Source organism: Leptodactylus fuscus, chromosome 7 (assembly GCF_031893055.1).
Source record: "Leptodactylus fuscus isolate aLepFus1 chromosome 7, aLepFus1.hap2, whole genome shotgun sequence".
NCBI classification, from domain to species: domain Eukaryota; kingdom Metazoa; phylum Chordata; class Amphibia; order Anura; family Leptodactylidae; genus Leptodactylus; species Leptodactylus fuscus.
The window spans coordinates 144,530,906-144,547,888 of NC_134271.1; the positions used below are offsets into that span (position 1 = coordinate 144,530,906).

The window sequence follows — 16,983 nt, forward strand, 5'->3', positions numbered from 1 at the left end:
TTCGAAACGAATACCGAACATTGAATATTTTACTGTTCGCTCATCTCTATGTGTCGGGATTATTTATGTCTCATTACTGACATTTACTTATTGTGTGACAGTTCTACATAGACAATGTACAGTACGGTATAGTATATATGCAGGGTATGGTCAGTGTAGTGCACCATAGTGTATAACACTTAGTATTACTGTATGACCACACACCATATCAATGTGGAGGTGTCACAGAAAATATCACACATGGCCTCATCTTACCTAATATCAGCCCCGATACTGTATGTTATGGTTCTGCACACACTTCCCCATATTTCTTCCTGTCCCTTTCCTGTAACTTGCAGAATAGACAGAAATCTCTCTATTTAGTCTGGGCAGCATTGTCTCCATCCATCATGTCCACAGAGATGTCCGTCTTATTACTCTGTAAGTACAATGATCTTCATGTCTTTCAGTCTGTGATGGGGAATTATAAGAAGGGGTTAATAATCTCCTATAAATCCCGGACATTACTACAAGTTACCGGGCTACACCCCAAGTCTCCCCTCCTATGTCCTCTATACGGCTGTGCACAGGTCTAATGTCAGGTATACATCAGTATTAGCAGTAGTATTATATACATACTAGTCATTATATGATTATATACTGGATTATTCTACAACTCTCCCTCTCTCTCTCTCTATATATATATATATTTTACATAAGTAGTTATAATTCTTAGTTTTCTCACACATTTTATTTATCTTTGTATAAAATCTCCATTTCTGATTATTAACCCTTTACCACTGATACTTTCATTTCCATCACTTATTCCTCACCTTCAAAAAACCAAAACTTATTTATTTTTCTATTTTATTCCTCATTTTCTAATTATTTGAGGACTTTATTTTGGGACACATTGTACATCCTAATGTTCTTATATAATATTCTGTACAATGTAACGGGAATGTGGAGAAACTTTCATATTGGGGTGGAATTAGAAAGACACAGCAATTGTGACATATTCATGTGACCGCACTCGCCATGAGGTGACCTATAGCAATATCCTCAGACTGCGCCTCCTGGCAAAAACTGTGGGACAGCATTTTTAGGATTGGTCACTAACTATTGGATTATTCCAACTGGTTGCCACTGATATTTTACTCACTGATCCCTGCTCGTGTCCAGTCTGCTTCTTCCTCTAGAGGGCGCTGCAGTGTTCATCAGGGTCCACACCCTTCAGAAGAAGTGGAGGCCAGACACAATAGGAGTAGGGATCAGTGAGTAACACATCGGCCAATACCTGATGGAATAATCTAATAGGTAGCGGCCGAACTTGTGCGGCACCGAGGGAGGTGAGAGAACACACCAAACATTTATACTCACCTCTCCTGGAACTGGATAATTCAGGTCGAATCTAAAACTCACATATCATTGTGTGGGGCCAAAAAGGGGGTAGTAAAATTTGTGTGGGCAAAAAGAAGAGGGCAATATACTGTGTAAAGACCAATAAAGGGCATGTTATACAGTGAGGGGGTCAGTATAGGGGATAATATACCATAAGGGTCAATCAAGAGGACATTATACTGTGTGTGGGCCAAATAAGTAGATTTTTTTGATCTACAAATGGGAAGGTGTGGTCTACAATTTTAATAATGGAGGCCCAATCACAGAACGAGAGTTCGAAAAAGCGCTGGTCAGGTACTTTTGAGAGTTGAGCCTTTATATAAGTTGCCTCAGACAGTACTTACATGGAGGTCACTGTGCACTAAAAATGACTATATGTTACCTATATAGTACGTATATTATCATGCAATACTGTGGCACAAACTGGTAGGAATACTTTGTGATGGTCCAGGAGATGTTTTTGTTAATCAGGGTGGTAGATGTGACATATGTGCGAGGCAGTACAGTATAGAATAGAATATAACAGAGCAGGCTGCAGGAGATATCGGGCTGAATATCTTTCTCACCAGGTACCACATGACTACTGGCAATCTGAGTGACTTACTGTAACATGGATAAGATATGACAAAGTAGAAACGTTGGCTAGAGAATTGCATGTTATAACAGCAGAGGAGGAGAAACTCACAGGACCCTGATTGAGGCCCCACGGTGCAGAAACACAGCGTTTTTTTTGCTCCAAATTTTGCTGTGTTCTATTGAGCTACGGTCAGGAATGGATTTAACAGAAGGGAAAGGTCTAAGATATTCCATTATATTTTTAATAAGTTTTCACACCACTCCTGAATTTGGCGCAAAAAAAAAAAAAAAAAACCCACAGCAAAATCTGCAACAAAAATTGCTGCATTTCCACCATATGGGGCCTCAGCCTGAAGGTGACTGCACCACTGCTGTCAGGTGTAATATCCTGCTGTGACTAAGATAAGGAAGCCAAGTTATCAAAAATATCATATTTCTCCTCAGGAACTTGCTGGTAAGATGTGGAATGGGTTAGGCTGTTATATAGGACCCTAAGACTGGTGTGACTGGGACGAGGTTGTCACTGCTTCTATTATTAGGATAACTCTATAGGGTTACAGTAATCATCTATTAGTTATACATTACACTAATAGTGCTCCAATATCCACCAATGTACTAAATATATTATATCTAATAACTCTTCTTCTATTCTGTTTATAGGGCTCGTTCTCATACAAGAAGGTAAGTGACCACATCTGTCCTTTCATGCTTTATCCTATAGTGCTGACCCCTATATACAGAGAATAGTGATGTCACTTGTGTCACACAATCCTCTGTGTAAGGTCACACTTGGAGGTTTTACTATTGTGAGAGTTTACTATCAATAACAATATACACATAGAACACAAAAAGACAGACTTGGGATAAGCAATTCAATTCATACACCTAAAGAAGAGTTACTTGTGTCTCTTATAACATTCATTATGTCTACAACTCCTCTGTATGATCCATGATGTCTTATAGGAGCCGCCATCAGACCTGCGGTGACCTTCACTCCAGACTACAAGAAGATCTTTACATCAGAGCAGATAACAATGACCTGTGATGTGGGATCTACTATAGGAGAGGGGATGGATTATATATGGTACAGAGACAGCGAGGAAGTATACAATGGACAATCCTATATAATACAATATGCCGAAACATCACACAGTGGATATTACCAATGTCAGACCAGACCTGGAGAAATAAGTGACCCCGCTAGACTGGAGGTTAGTAATCGTGAGTAAATCTACCAGATCATAAATATACAGGCAAGGTAACAAGTTGTATCACACACAGACTGATAAGAGATCATATATGTCTCCTCATCTTATATCATTGTATATTACAGGTTATGTCATCCTGCAGACCCCTCTATATGTCTATGAAGGAGATGACATATATATAAGATGTCACCACTATCCTGGATACGAAGGAGGACAGACATTATTTTACAAAGATAAGAAGAACATTAGAGACTGGGAAGATAGTGCAGAATATTATATTAGTAATGTAACCAGGACGACTGCCGGGACATACGGATGTATGAAAGAAGTCTATTATAATGGAAGATATAACCTACATGAAGATGACGTTTCTGTATTTGTACAAGGTAAATCCAGGATCATTTATATAGGAATTATTTGTAGGATTGTACATTATGGTCTATATTTTGTAGATTATTTCCATATTTTGGCTCAGATTCCCCCATTTGTGATGTAGAGGATGAAACTGTGCAGCTAAACCTGTGTAGTATATGTAACTATAGGGGCTGGGCCACAATAACAAGTAATGGTTTATCCAGAGGACACTATAGGCCATAAATAACTGGCTGATCACTGAGGTTCCAACCACTGGAATTCCCAAAGCGTTGTCCCAGTCCCCTGTGTCAGTACAGTCACATATGTAAGCGGCCGCTGCACGTATTCCTTATAGAGCTGCCAGAGGTGACCGAGCGCTACACTTGGCAAACTCTAATATTCTGAGAGAGAGAGTGCAGAATCCCAGTCAGGATAAACCGACCTCTCTGCTGCCTGAGGCAAACAATAAGAAAGAAGTGCGCTTCAGGAACCCCCCAAACAGAATACCCAACCCATTAAAAAGTGATGAGCCATAAAAGCACACGGCCCCCATAGACTATACGTATTGTCCACCCAGTGTCCGCACGAGACATGTGGAGAGGAAAGTAGTTCTTGAAGTACTTTCCTCTCCGCATGACTCATGTGCACACTGCACGGAAAACATATGGACCCCACAGTCTACAGGATCCGTGTGCTTTCATTGCTCACCACTTTTTAAAGCGGCTCATCAAATTTTAGCACTATAGAACAGCTGCAGGAGAGATAGAACAGAATAGAATAGAACAGCTGCAGGAGAGATCTAGCTGCTCAGTGGCGGTAGATGTGACATATGTACATGGCAGTGCAGTATAGAATAGAATATAATAGGGCAGGCTGAATATCTTTCTCACCAGACAATATACAGTGCAGGTGAGTAAAGGGAGCGCTATTCAGTGTGGGGACAAAAATGTGGGTAATACACTGTGGGGGCTAGTGAAGAGTTTTAGAATAACTCCGATTTTATTCATATGCTAATTTGCCTCCTCTGTGCACTCCGGAAGTGTCTGTGAGCACCCTCTGCTATTCTCTATGTGTATGAGAGCAGGGAGACGAATCATCATCATCAGCAGCCTCTCTGCTCTCACCCACATAGAGAATAGCAGAGGGTGCTCACAGACACTTTCGGAGTGCACAGAGGAGGCAAATTAGCATATGAATAAAATCGGACTTATTGAAAAATTACTGAGGCAATTTACATACAAAAGGTATGTGTAAAATAGTCTTTCTAAAGGCTATACAAGGATGTACGTAGATAAAAATGACTTTTCCCAATGATAGAGCCCCTTTAATATTTAATTTCTCTGTTAAAATTGGATACATGGGTTCCTTGGAGTCCTAATATAATTCTACATTACGTCTTAAGACAATTTAAGGTGTGGTTACTTCTGAACTGGTTCAACCTGTAATGAATCAGGGATGCCAATTTACCTATCAGTATGTTTTTGGTATGTGGAAGGAAACCCACCTCAAGGGAACCAACACAAGTTCTAATCAGATGTGGACCCTAGTGCTAACCAGTGAGCCGCCGAGCTGCCAGAGCCACAAAGACCTGATGGAGGGTTGTGTGATCATGATTAAAGAAGTTTCTGGTTCTGTGGAGGTTTCTGTGAATAGAACCAAAAGTTGCAGTACCTGGAACATCCAATACACAGTGTACAGAGCCTTCTGCTTCTGGCTCCATACACTGTATAATTCTAGTGCCCAGAAGATGTGGTCACCATGTTGTGCAATGTCATCTAATAAATCTCCCCAGTAATATATTGTTATCACTTTGCTCCTTTTCTAGATCTGTTCACGACTCCAACAATATCAGTGACCCCACAACCAGTTATTACTACAGATAAGATGAGTCTGACATGTCAGACAAGTCTCCCTCCTCCTCCCAGACACAATACACAACTGCGGATTGCTTTCTACAGAGAAGGAGGGATTGTTCAGGGATTTGGTGTCAGTGATACCTATGAAGTCTACAATGTACAGCTGGAGGATTCTGGGAAATATTCATGTGAGGTGGAAACTACAGATGGGAGAGTAAGGAAGAGAAGTGCAGAGACAATAATCCAGATAGAAGGTGAATATAGACAATGGTCATGTCTTCTACATGGGAGAACTTCTCACTAGAGATGAGCGAACAGCGTTCGATCGAATAGGTATTAGATCGAATATCAGGCTATTCGAGATATTCGATTCAAATCAAAAATATCACGCGGCATACACACTAAAAATTCGTATCCCCTCCCACCTTCCCTGGTGCTTTTTTTGCACCAATAACTGTGCAGGGGAGGTTGGACAGGAACGACGACAACATACAGTGTTGGCCAAAAGTATTGGCACCCCTGCAATTCTGTCAGATAATACTCAGTTTCTTCCAGAAAATGATTGCAATCACAAATTCTTTGGTATTATCTTCATTTAATGTCTTCAATGGAAAACCACAAAAAGAATTGTCAAAAAGCCAAATTGGATATAATTCCACACCAAACATAAAAAAGGGGTTGGACAAAAGTATTGGCACTGTTTGAAAAATTATCTGATGCTTCTCTAATTTGTGTAATTAACAGCACCTGTTACTTACCTGAGGCACCTAACAGGTGGTGGCAATAACTAAATCACACTTGCAGCCAATTGAAATGGATTAAAGTTTACTCAACCTCTGTCCTGTGTCCTTGTGTGACCACATTGAGCATGGAGAAAAGAAAGAAGACCAAAGAACTGTCTGAGGACTTGAGAAGCAAAATTGTGAAGAAGCATGAGCAATCTCAAGGCTACAAGTCCATCTCCAAAGACCTGAATGTTCCTGTGTCTACTGTGCGCAGTGTCATCAAGAAGTTTAAAGCCCATGGCACTGTGGCTAACCTCCCTAGATGTGGACGGAAAAGAAAAATTGACGAGAGATTTCAACACAAGTTTGGATAAAGAACCTTGACTAACATCCAAAAAAATTCAAGCTGCCCTGCAGTCTGAGGGTACAACAGTGTCAACCCGTACTATCCGTCGGCATCTGAATGAAAAGGGACTGTATGGTAGGAGACCCAGGAAGACCCCACTTCTTACCCTGAGACATAAAAAAGCCAGGCTGGAGTTTGCCAATATTTACCTGAGAAAGCCAAAAACGTTTTGGAAGAATATTCTCTGGTCAGAGGAGACAAAAGTAGGAAAAGGCCTCAACATAGAGTTTACAGGAAAAAAAAGAGGCCTTCAAAGAAAAGAACCCGGTCCCTACAGCCAAACATGGCGGAGGGTCCCTGATGTTTTGGGGTTGCTTTGCTGCCTCTGGCACTGGACTGCTTGACCGTGTGCATGGCATTATGAAGTCTGAACACTACCAACAAATTTTGCAGCATAATGTAGGGCCCAGTGTGAGAAAGCTGGGTCTCCCTCAGAGGTCAGGGGTCTTCCAGCAGGACAATGACCCAAAACACACTTCAGGTCAGCACTAGAAAATGGTTTGAGAGAAAGCCCTGGAGACTTTTTAAATTGGCCAGCAATGAGTCCAGCCCTGAATCCTATAGAACACATGTGGGGGAGGAGAGATCCCTTGATGGCAGTTTGGAGAAGGCCCCCTTCACATCTCAGGGACCTGGAGCAGTTTGCCAAAGAAGAATGGGCTAAAATTTCAGCAGAGCCTTGTAAGAAACTCATTGATGGTTACCGGAAGTGGTTGTGCGCAGTTATTGTGTCTAAAGGTTGTGCTACCAAGTATTAGGCTGAGGGGGCCAATACTTTTGTCCGGCCCATTTTTGGAGTTTTGTGTAAAATGATCAATGATTTGACTTTTTTTTTCATTCTCTTTTGTGTTTTTTTTTTATTGCAAGCAAAATAAATGAAGATATTACTACCAAAGAGTTTGTGCTTGCAATCATTTTCTGGAAGAAACTGAGTATTATCTGACAGAATTGCAGGGGGGCCAATACTTTTGGCCAACACTGTAGGCATTGAAAAAAGATAGGAAAAAGCCATTGGCTGCTGAAATCAGGTGACCTCGGATTTAAAAGAATAGTGGCCGCTATGTTTGTCTCATTTGCGGCTTTCCTCGTTGTATACTCCCTAAAAACCTAAGTGGTATACACTGCAAATCCATCAGGCCATATATGCTCAATCTAGCTTTCCTCGGTGTATACACCATAAAATTCGCATTTATATACATCTCAAAATGCGTAAGGCTAGCTTAAAGGAACGTGGATGGGGACGAGGCCGGGGGCGTCGAAATGCAGCTGGGGAGCAAGGTTGCGGTCAAGCTACAGCACATCCCGTGCCTACTCCTCTGCAGCAGCAAGCATTGCACTTCCACACAGTCCCCGGCTTCATGGCTACATTTAGTAGGGTGCAGGGTACAATACTAACCACGCCCGAGCACCAGGAACAGGTGTTACAATGGCTAGCAGATAATGCTTCCAGCACATTCTCCACCAGCCTGTCAGCCTCTACCTCAACTCCTCCTCCTACCCAACAGTCTGACCCTCCTTCTTTACAACATGCCCAATCTTCCCAGCAGAGTAATCCCACCTTTCCCACCTCCCAGGACCTGTTTTTGGGTCCTTTCACTGTCCCTCTCTCTGTAAACCACGTCCTCAATCCCAGGAGCTACCAGATGAGTTTCTGTGTCCTGATGCCCAAACAATGGAGCATCTGCCATCTCCTGTTGATTTTGTTGTTGTTGACCAGCAACCCGCCCTCAGTGACGATGACGAAACACAGTTGCCATCAGGGCAGCCTGTTCACATGTGCAGTGTGTAGGAGGAGGAGCCGAGAGAGGAATTGGAAGAGGAGGTGGTGGACGACGTGGACACTGACCCGACCTGGACGGGGGGGATGTCAAGCGGGAAAGCAGTGTAGATGTGGAGGGAAGTGCAGCACCAAAAAGGGTGGCTAGAGGCAGAAGCATGTCCGGAAGCAGAGGAGAGCTGCTTCACCGAAGCCAGGCCACAGCCTGCAAGGCCCAAGATGTTCCCTATTCTAGCCAGCCTAGAAAAACTCCCCCATCGAGGCCACGGTCTTCGGTGGTGTGGAGATTTTTCAATGTATACGTGGAGGAGAAATATAGTGCGGTTTACACACATTGCAACTCGAAACTGAGTAGGAGCTATGAAAAGAGCAACCTTATGACCACTGCCATGTGGACTCAGTGGGAGAGAGCAAACGCAAGACAATCGTCATCCGGCATTGCCGCCACTGCGTCTCCCACTGTTGTCAGTGCTGGCGCTGCAGTCCAGACCACCATCCAGGACACCTCCACATCTGCCTCCACCACTTTGGGGACTTCTCCCTCATCCTCCCCTTTTCCTGCCTCAGCTCCTTCTCCTGCACCATCATGCGCCTCTTCACAGCAACCCACCATCTCCCAGATGTTTAAGCGCAGGTAAAAGTACAGCGCTACCCACCCACATGCACAAGCCTTAAACAAGCACATCTCGAAACTCCTGGCTCAGGAGATGTTGCCGTTCCAGCTTGTGGAAACTCAGGCCTTCCGTGACCTGATGGCAAGTGCGGCACCTCGCTATGCCGTCCCTAGCCATCACTACTTCTCCTGCTGTGCCGTCTCCGCCTTGCACCAGCACGTGTCATGCAACACGCAACATCAGGCGGGCCCTAAATTCCGCGCTTTGCACAAAGGTCCACTTGACCACCGACGCGTGGACAAGTGCATGTGGACAGGGATGGGCTACATTTCACTGACGGCACACTGGGTGAATGTAGTTGAGGCTGGGATCGGGGCACAAACTGGGGCAGTCTACCTCATCTCCCCGCCCAACATTCCTGGCAGGGGCTCTAAACCACCACCACCATTCTCTTCCCCTCCTCCGCCATCACATCGACCCAAACTACCTGCTGGAAACGCTGCAGCACTGGCATGGGGAAATGTCAGCAGGCCGGGGGACAGACAGCACACTGCCTCCGAGGTGAGGGATGCCCTCTTTGATGAGACATTAATATGGTTTTTGCCGCCGCTAACCTCCAACATGTTCCATGCCTGGTCCACGTTTTTTCAATTTAGTGGTGCAACGGTTTTTAAAAACGTACCCCAATTTACATGAGCTACTGGTGAAAGTGCGGTGCTTGTGTACCCACTTTCGCAAGTCTACAGTATCCGCTGCTAGCCTCAAAACACTCCAGCAATGCCTCCATCTGCCCGAACACCGGCTGTTGTGCGACGTCTGACATGCTGGAACTCGATGCACCACATGTTGACCAGAGTGTGTGAGCACCAGAGACCCTTGATGGAGTACCATCTCTAAAACCGAAGGGTTCCTGAGAGTCAGCTCCTGCAGTTTCTGCACCATGGATGGCAGACTTATGCAAGATCTTACGTGTCTTTGAGGAGTCCACCAAAAGGGTCAGCTGTAATGACACACTAGTGAGTGTCACAATCCCGATCCTGTGTGTGATGCAAGAATCCCTCATCGCCATCAGGGATAACGCATTGTAGGCTGAGGATTTGGGCATAGGAGCAGAACCATCCCAGCAGGATAGTCAGGGCACACTCCTGGCGCTTCACAGCGTATATTGAGGGAGGAAGAGAGCGAGGAGGATGATGAAGTGGCAGATCTTATTGTCACACAGGAGGCTAGCGGGGAAGTTCAGTATGTCCCATTGTTGCAGCGCGGATGGAGCGAAATCGAGGAAGAGGAGGAAATGGAAAGTGACCATTCCGGTGGGGGCAGCGAAGACATGCCAAGTAACACTCTGGCATTCATGGCTGAATTCATGTTGCAGTGCTTTTCAAGTGACAAACGCATTGTCTAAATCCTTGAGAGCAACCAATACTGGATTTTTGAAATCCTCGACCCTGGTATAAAAATAATATCTCGACTTGAAACCAGTAGGGGGGAGTGCTAAACTACCGCCACTGAGGGGCCTAGTGCCACCAGAAGGGGCATGTATAGGCGCATGTTTTGGGAGTACCTGGCCGACCCCAGCCCTGTCCTCTCCGATCCCTCTGCGCACTACACGTATTGGGTGTCGAAGTTGGACCTGTGGCATGAACTTGCGCTATAATCCTTGGAAGTCCTTTCCTGCCCTGCCACCAGCGTGCTATCGGAAAGGGTCTTCAGCACAGCCGGTGGCATCATCACAGATAAGCGCAGCCGGCTGTCACCTGACAGTGCTGACCGGCTGACTTTCATCAAAATGAACAGCCATCATTTTCATGTCCACCATTGTCAAGCACCCCGACATGAAGTTTCATGTGTGTGCTCAACCTCTCCAGTTCCTCCTCCTCCTCATACTCCTCCACCATGAGCGCTGCACAATTCTGATCCTACCAGGCTCAATCCACCCTAATTCCCCAAACTCTGCTGGTTAGAGGCTCAACTCACCCAAAGGACCAAAAACTAAATCTCTGCTGTTTAAAGGCTCAATTCACCCAAAGGGCCAAAAACACTGCTGGTGCAAGGCTCAACTCCCCCCAAGGGCCAAAAACAATGCTGGTGCAAGGCTCAACTCACTCAAAGGGCCAAAAACACTGCTGGTGCAAGGCTCAACTCCCCCCAAGGGCCAAAAACAATGCTGGTGCAAGGCTCAACTCACTCAAAGGGCCAAAAACACTGCTGGTGCAAGGCTGAACTCACTCCAAGGGCCAAAGACACTGCTGGCTAAAGACTCAACTCACCCAAAAGGCCAAAAACACTGCTGGTGCAAGGCTCAACTCACCCCAAGGGCCAAAAATTAATCTCTGCTGTTTAAAGGCTCAACTCACCCAAAGGACCAAAAACTAAATCACTGCTGGTTAAAGGCTTAACTCACTCAAAGGGCCTAACATTCTGCTGGTGCAATGCTCAACTCAATTAAAGGTGCAACGTTTAGATGCCTTCTTTCCAAACCGAGGGTGATTCCTTTCGGGAAGATGTGATGGCTGTTTCCAGCCCTGATTATCCTGGTTGATCGTGTTCAGTAATGAGGCCAGCTCAGCATGAGGATCTTGTACGTTAGGTTGTCCATGCCCACTAATATGCATGAAGACTCGATCACAGTAAATGTCCTTATTTTTCTCCAATTCAATCTCTGAATGAACTGCTCTGACAGATGGCCTACGCACTGCTACAATGGCAATCACTGGGTTTCCTGTTCTGGTTCCAAAGAATCTTGTGTCTTACTTGAAGAAGAGACAATCTTAGTCTGACTGCTGGTTGCTTGTGCTGCAGCATTTGGAGTTGGGTCTGTCAGCCTTGTGATGAATTCCACACACACACACACACACACACACACACACACACACACACACACACACACAATGACAGTTCAGGGTGGGTACTGTTGGATTTCCCATTGCCTATTCCATCTGTGGTTGTCATGGGTAACGTGATTTAAAGGGGTGCTTGATAAGGTTTCATTAGCGTAAAATTTGGGTTTCTGTTCATACAATTGGGGAGTAAAGAAGGTTTCCAGGTATTTTCCCACTTTGATAGAGGTTTTTTTGAGTGTGAAAAGTGTGTAGTTGTTAGGCTGTGATGTTGGGGTAAAACAGTGACTTGGGCTTGTTAGATGCCCCCAGACATGCTTCCCCTGCTGTCCCAGTTGCATTGCAGAGGTTTTGGTATCATTTGCTGAGGTGTGATAGTGGACTTGGTGACCCTCCTGAGTCGAATGGTGGGATCCCCTGAAATGAAGCATTTTCTCCCATAGACTATAATGGGGTTCGATATTCATTCGAATAGTTGAATATTGAGCGGCTATTCGAATCGAATATCGAATATTTCACTGTTCGCTCATCTATACTTCTTACTGTATCTGGAACATGAATGAATGTACTTTTGGTGTAAATCACTATAAATAATACTTTCTCCCATCTATACCTTCCATTATTAGAGATCTTCTCACATCCAATCATTACTCTGACCAACAATGTAGTGACTGAAGGAGATCCCATGGCCCTGACATGTAACACGACTCTTAGTCCGTACAGACCGACCACAAGACTGGAGTTTGCTTTCTATAGAGATGGACGGAAGATTCAGGATTCTTCTCCATCTAATAAATATGAGGTTCAGTCTGCTCAGCTGGAGGATTCTGGGAATTATACATGTCATGTAAGAACCTCAATCAGCCCGACAATGAAGATCAGTGATGGGTGCAACATATGGGTACAAGGTAGGTTATCCACATGGTAAAATACATGTATTAAACCAGCACATTATTCAGTCTGGAGCCACCGATCAGCTCTCACCTTGTGAAATATTGTACATGACAAAATGGAAAGTACAGAAGGTTTTTGGAATAAATATACAACATTATAACTTATTGTACATTGCAACTTTTGCCTCTGGATAAAATGTAGAGCTTGATGGACTATCATTAGAGATGAGCGAACACTAAAATGTTCGAGGTTCGAAATTCGATTCGAACAGCCGCTCACTGTTCGAGTGTTCGAATGGGTTTCGAACCCCATTATAGTCTATGGGGAACATAAACTCGTTAAGGGGGAAACCCAAATTCGTGTCTGGAGGGTCACCAAGTCCACTATGACACCCCAGGAAATGATACCAACACCCTGGAATGACACTGGGACAGCAGGGGAAGCATGTCTGGGGGCATAAAAGTCACTTTATTTCATGGAAATCCCTGTCAGTTTGCGATTTTCGCAAGCTAACTTTTCCCCATAGAAATGCATTGGCCAGTGCTGATTGGCCAGAGTACGGAACTCGACCAATCAGCGCTGGCTCTGCTGGAGGAGGCGGAGTCTAAGATAGCTCCACACCAGTCTCCATTCAGGTCCGACCTTAGACTCCGCCTCCTCCGGCAGAGCCAGCGCTGATTGGCCGAAGGCTGGCCAATGCATTCCTATGCGAATGCAGACTTAGCAGTGCTGAGTCAGTTTTGCTCAACTACACATCTGATGCACACTCGGCACTGCTACATCAGATGTAGCAATCTGATGTAGCAGAGCCGAGGGTGCACTAGAACCCCTGTGCAAACTCAGTTCACGCTAATAGAATGCATTGGCCAGCGCTGATTGGCCAATGCATTCTATTAGCCCGATGAAGTAGAGCTGAATGTGTGTGCTAAGCACACACATTCAGCACTGCTTCATCAAGCCAATACAATGCATTAGCCAGTGCTGATTGGCCAGAGTACGGAATTCGGCCAATCAGCGCTGGCCAATGCATTCTATTAGCCCGATGAAGTAGAGCTGAATGTGTGTGCTAAGCACACACATTCAGCACTGCTTCATCAAGCCAATACAATGCATTAGCCAGTGCTGATTGGCCAGAGTACGGAATTCGGCCAATCAGCGCTGGCTCTGCTGGAGGAGGCGGAGTCTAAGGTCGGACCTGAATGGAGACTGGTGTGGAGCGATCTTAGACTCCGCCTCCTCCAGCAGAGCCAGCGCTGATTGGCCGAATTCCGTACTCTGGCCAATCAGCACTGGCTAATGCATTGTATTGGCGTGATGAAGCAGTGCTGAATGTGTGTGCTTAGCACACACATTCAGCTCTACTTCATCGGGCTAATAGAATGCATTGGCCAATCAGCGCTGGCCAATGCATTCTATTAGCGTGAACTGAGTTTGCACAGGGGTTCTAGTGCACCCTCGGCTCTGCTACATCAGATTGCTACATCTGATGTAGCAGTGCCGAGTGTGCATCAGATGTGTAGTTGAGCAAAACTGACTCAGCACTGCTAAGTCTCTGCATTCGCATAGGAATGCATTGGCCAGCCTTCGGCCAATCAGCGCTGGCTCTGCCGGAGGAGGCGGAGTCTAAGGTCGGACCTGAATGGAGACTGGTGTGGAGCGATCTTAGACTCCGCCTCCTCCAGCAGAGCCAGCGCTGATTGGTCGAGTTCCGTACTCTGGCCAATCAGCGCTGGCCAATGCATTCTATTAGCCCGATGAAGTAGAGCTGAATGTGTGTGCTTAGCACACACATTCAGCTCTACTTCATCAGGCTAATAGAATACATTGGCCAATCAGCGCTGGCCAATGCATTCTATTAGCTTGATGAAGCAGAGTGTGCACAAGGGTTCAAGCGCACCCTCGGCTCTGATGTAGCAGAGCTGAGGGTGCACAAGGGTTCAAGTGCACCCTCGGCTCTCCTACATCAGAGCCGAGGGTGCGCTTGAACCCTTGTGCAGCCTCGGCTCTGCTACATCAGAGCCGAGGGTGCGCTTGAACCCTTGTGCACACTCTGCTTCATCAAGCTAATAGAATGCATTGGCCAGCACTGATTGGCCAGAGTACGGAATTCGGCCAATCAGCGCTGGCCAATGCATCCCTATGGGAAAAAGTTTATCTCACAAAAATCACAATTACACACCCGATAGAGCCCCAAAAAGTTATTTTTAATAACATTCCCCCCTAAATAAAGGTTATCCCTAGCTATCCCTGCCTGTACAGCTATCCCTGTCTCATAGTCACAAAGTTCACATTCTCATATGACCCGGATTTGAAATCCACTATTCGTCTAAAATGGAGGTCACCTGATTTCGGCAGCCAATGACTTTTTCCAATTTTTTTCAATGCCCCCAGTGTCGTAGTTCCTGTCCCACCTCCCCTGCGCTGTTATTGGTGCAAAAAAGGCGCCAGGGAAGGTGGGAGGGGAATCGAATTTTGGCGCACTTTACCACGTGGTGTTCGATTCGATTCGAACATGGCGAACACCCTGATATCCGATCGAACATGTGTTCGATAGAACACTGTTCGCTCATCTCTAACTATCATATGATTGAACGCTGAAATATATCTTATAGAGAAATGTCTCTTTCTGCTCTTATCCAGCTGTTTCCCTTCTTCAGCTAAACTGACTGTCACTCTGAAAACTTCCGTATAGCCACATTGAGATGGAAACAGGTCACATAACTCACATGTATTATCTATACTGAAGTCTATGAACTGGGGAGGCTTGGGCAGGGAGAGGAAGACATGTCAACAAAACAAGGTTTTACTCTGACCTTAGAGGTTACATATCAGGTATCAGTTTATTCAGAGTATAAGTCAGTAGTCATCTATATATGTCCTGCATGACCCTGGGCTGATTCAGAGTGAGCTATTTATCACTGTGTGCAGTTTATGGCAGCTCGTCTGCATTTCTGATCTAAATGGTGGAATCATTTAGACAAATAATCCTATCATTAACATAAACTGCACAATCGGGGTGACAATTTAGAAAGAAAAATAACTGCATTTGCACAAAATAGCCAAGGATCAGTGGAATTTGGCCAATCATGCCATACACTTTCATTTTAGGCTGAAAATTTCCAAAGTGTTGATAATTTTTATGACAGTTAAAAGGCTGCTGTACACTGTCTCAGTTATTCAAGTTATCTTTTTAAGTATTTGTGCACAGAGAACCTCTTGCGAACCTTCCAAGACTCATGTTGTGTTTGTGTTCGGCGACTCAGGTTTCCAGTTTATTTTGGTACGAACCTCGCAATAAATTGGGTTAAAACATAGTGTAGAATACTGTCAGGGCTCCTAGGAACCTATCTATCTAATTTCATGCTCTTTAAAGGTAAACACAAGCGAAATTATGTCAAAGTGAAAAGCGACATTAATATAATCTCTTCAGACCCCAGAGTATAATAGAAGGAGGCCCAGGGGAAGCTGTAAAAAAAACATTTATACTCACCTTCTGTTGCTTCTATTGAGCCTTTTCACTGCATTTCTCACTTTTCTTGTGATATCCGAAACTCCTCAGTCTTTACAGTATAGAACCAGCTCCTGGGGTAGGCTATTCCACAGATTCCCAGTTCTTATAGTGGAGTTTTGTCGTTTCTTGAGATTAAACTTTTTTTCCCTCCAGGTGGAAGGAGTGTCCCTTATACTTATCTTGAAGTATACCCATAACGTGGGAAAAATGTCCTTTTTAAAATTGAATTTTACAATTTAGGTGGAACTGGATTAGATTATGGTCCCTATTACCAAGGTTTTCACCAATAGTGACCTTTCCAACAAGTCCTGTGTTATTAGAGATGATCAGATCAAGCAGAGCGCCCCCTCTAGTTGGATCTTTACAAGCTGGACAAGCTATTCAATGATAACAGTATCTAGTTGGGCCCAATCTTTAGTTGTATATAATATTCTCTAAATGGGTATGATATTATCTAGATGGGTATTATATGTTATGGTTGGATAAAATATCTAGTTGGGTTTAATGTTTACTTGGATATGATATTTGGTATGATATGATAGAGTTGGATACGATATTATTTAGTTGGGTATAATATCTAGTTGGATATGATATTATATAGTTGGGTATAATATTTTGTGCTTGGATATTTTTCTAGTTCTTACCATATTATGATTTTTTTTAATTATTTTTGAAAATAAACATATTAAACTTTTCTTTCAGGCCACACTATTGGGTATACCCGGCAGAATATAATCCGTCTGACATTATCTACTGGTGTATTAATAGCTGCTGCACTATTTGTCTTCCATCATATACAATGGATGAAGTCTATGGAGCCAGCAGACCGCCCTACACCATAA

General features: G+C 44.4%; 1 protein-coding gene across 1 annotated transcript; it reads left to right on the forward strand.

The window, feature by feature from the left end:
- The first annotated feature begins 389 nt into the window (after positions 1-389).
- LOC142214613 (high affinity immunoglobulin gamma Fc receptor I-like) lies at positions 390-16,983 on the forward strand. Its single transcript, XM_075283552.1, has 7 exons — positions 390-420; positions 2,617-2,637; positions 2,920-3,177; positions 3,290-3,550; positions 5,344-5,628; positions 12,363-12,644; positions 16,844-16,983. Exons 1-7 carry the CDS (start codon positions 390-392, stop codon positions 16,981-16,983), a joined length of 1,278 nt encoding a protein of 425 aa, XP_075139653.1.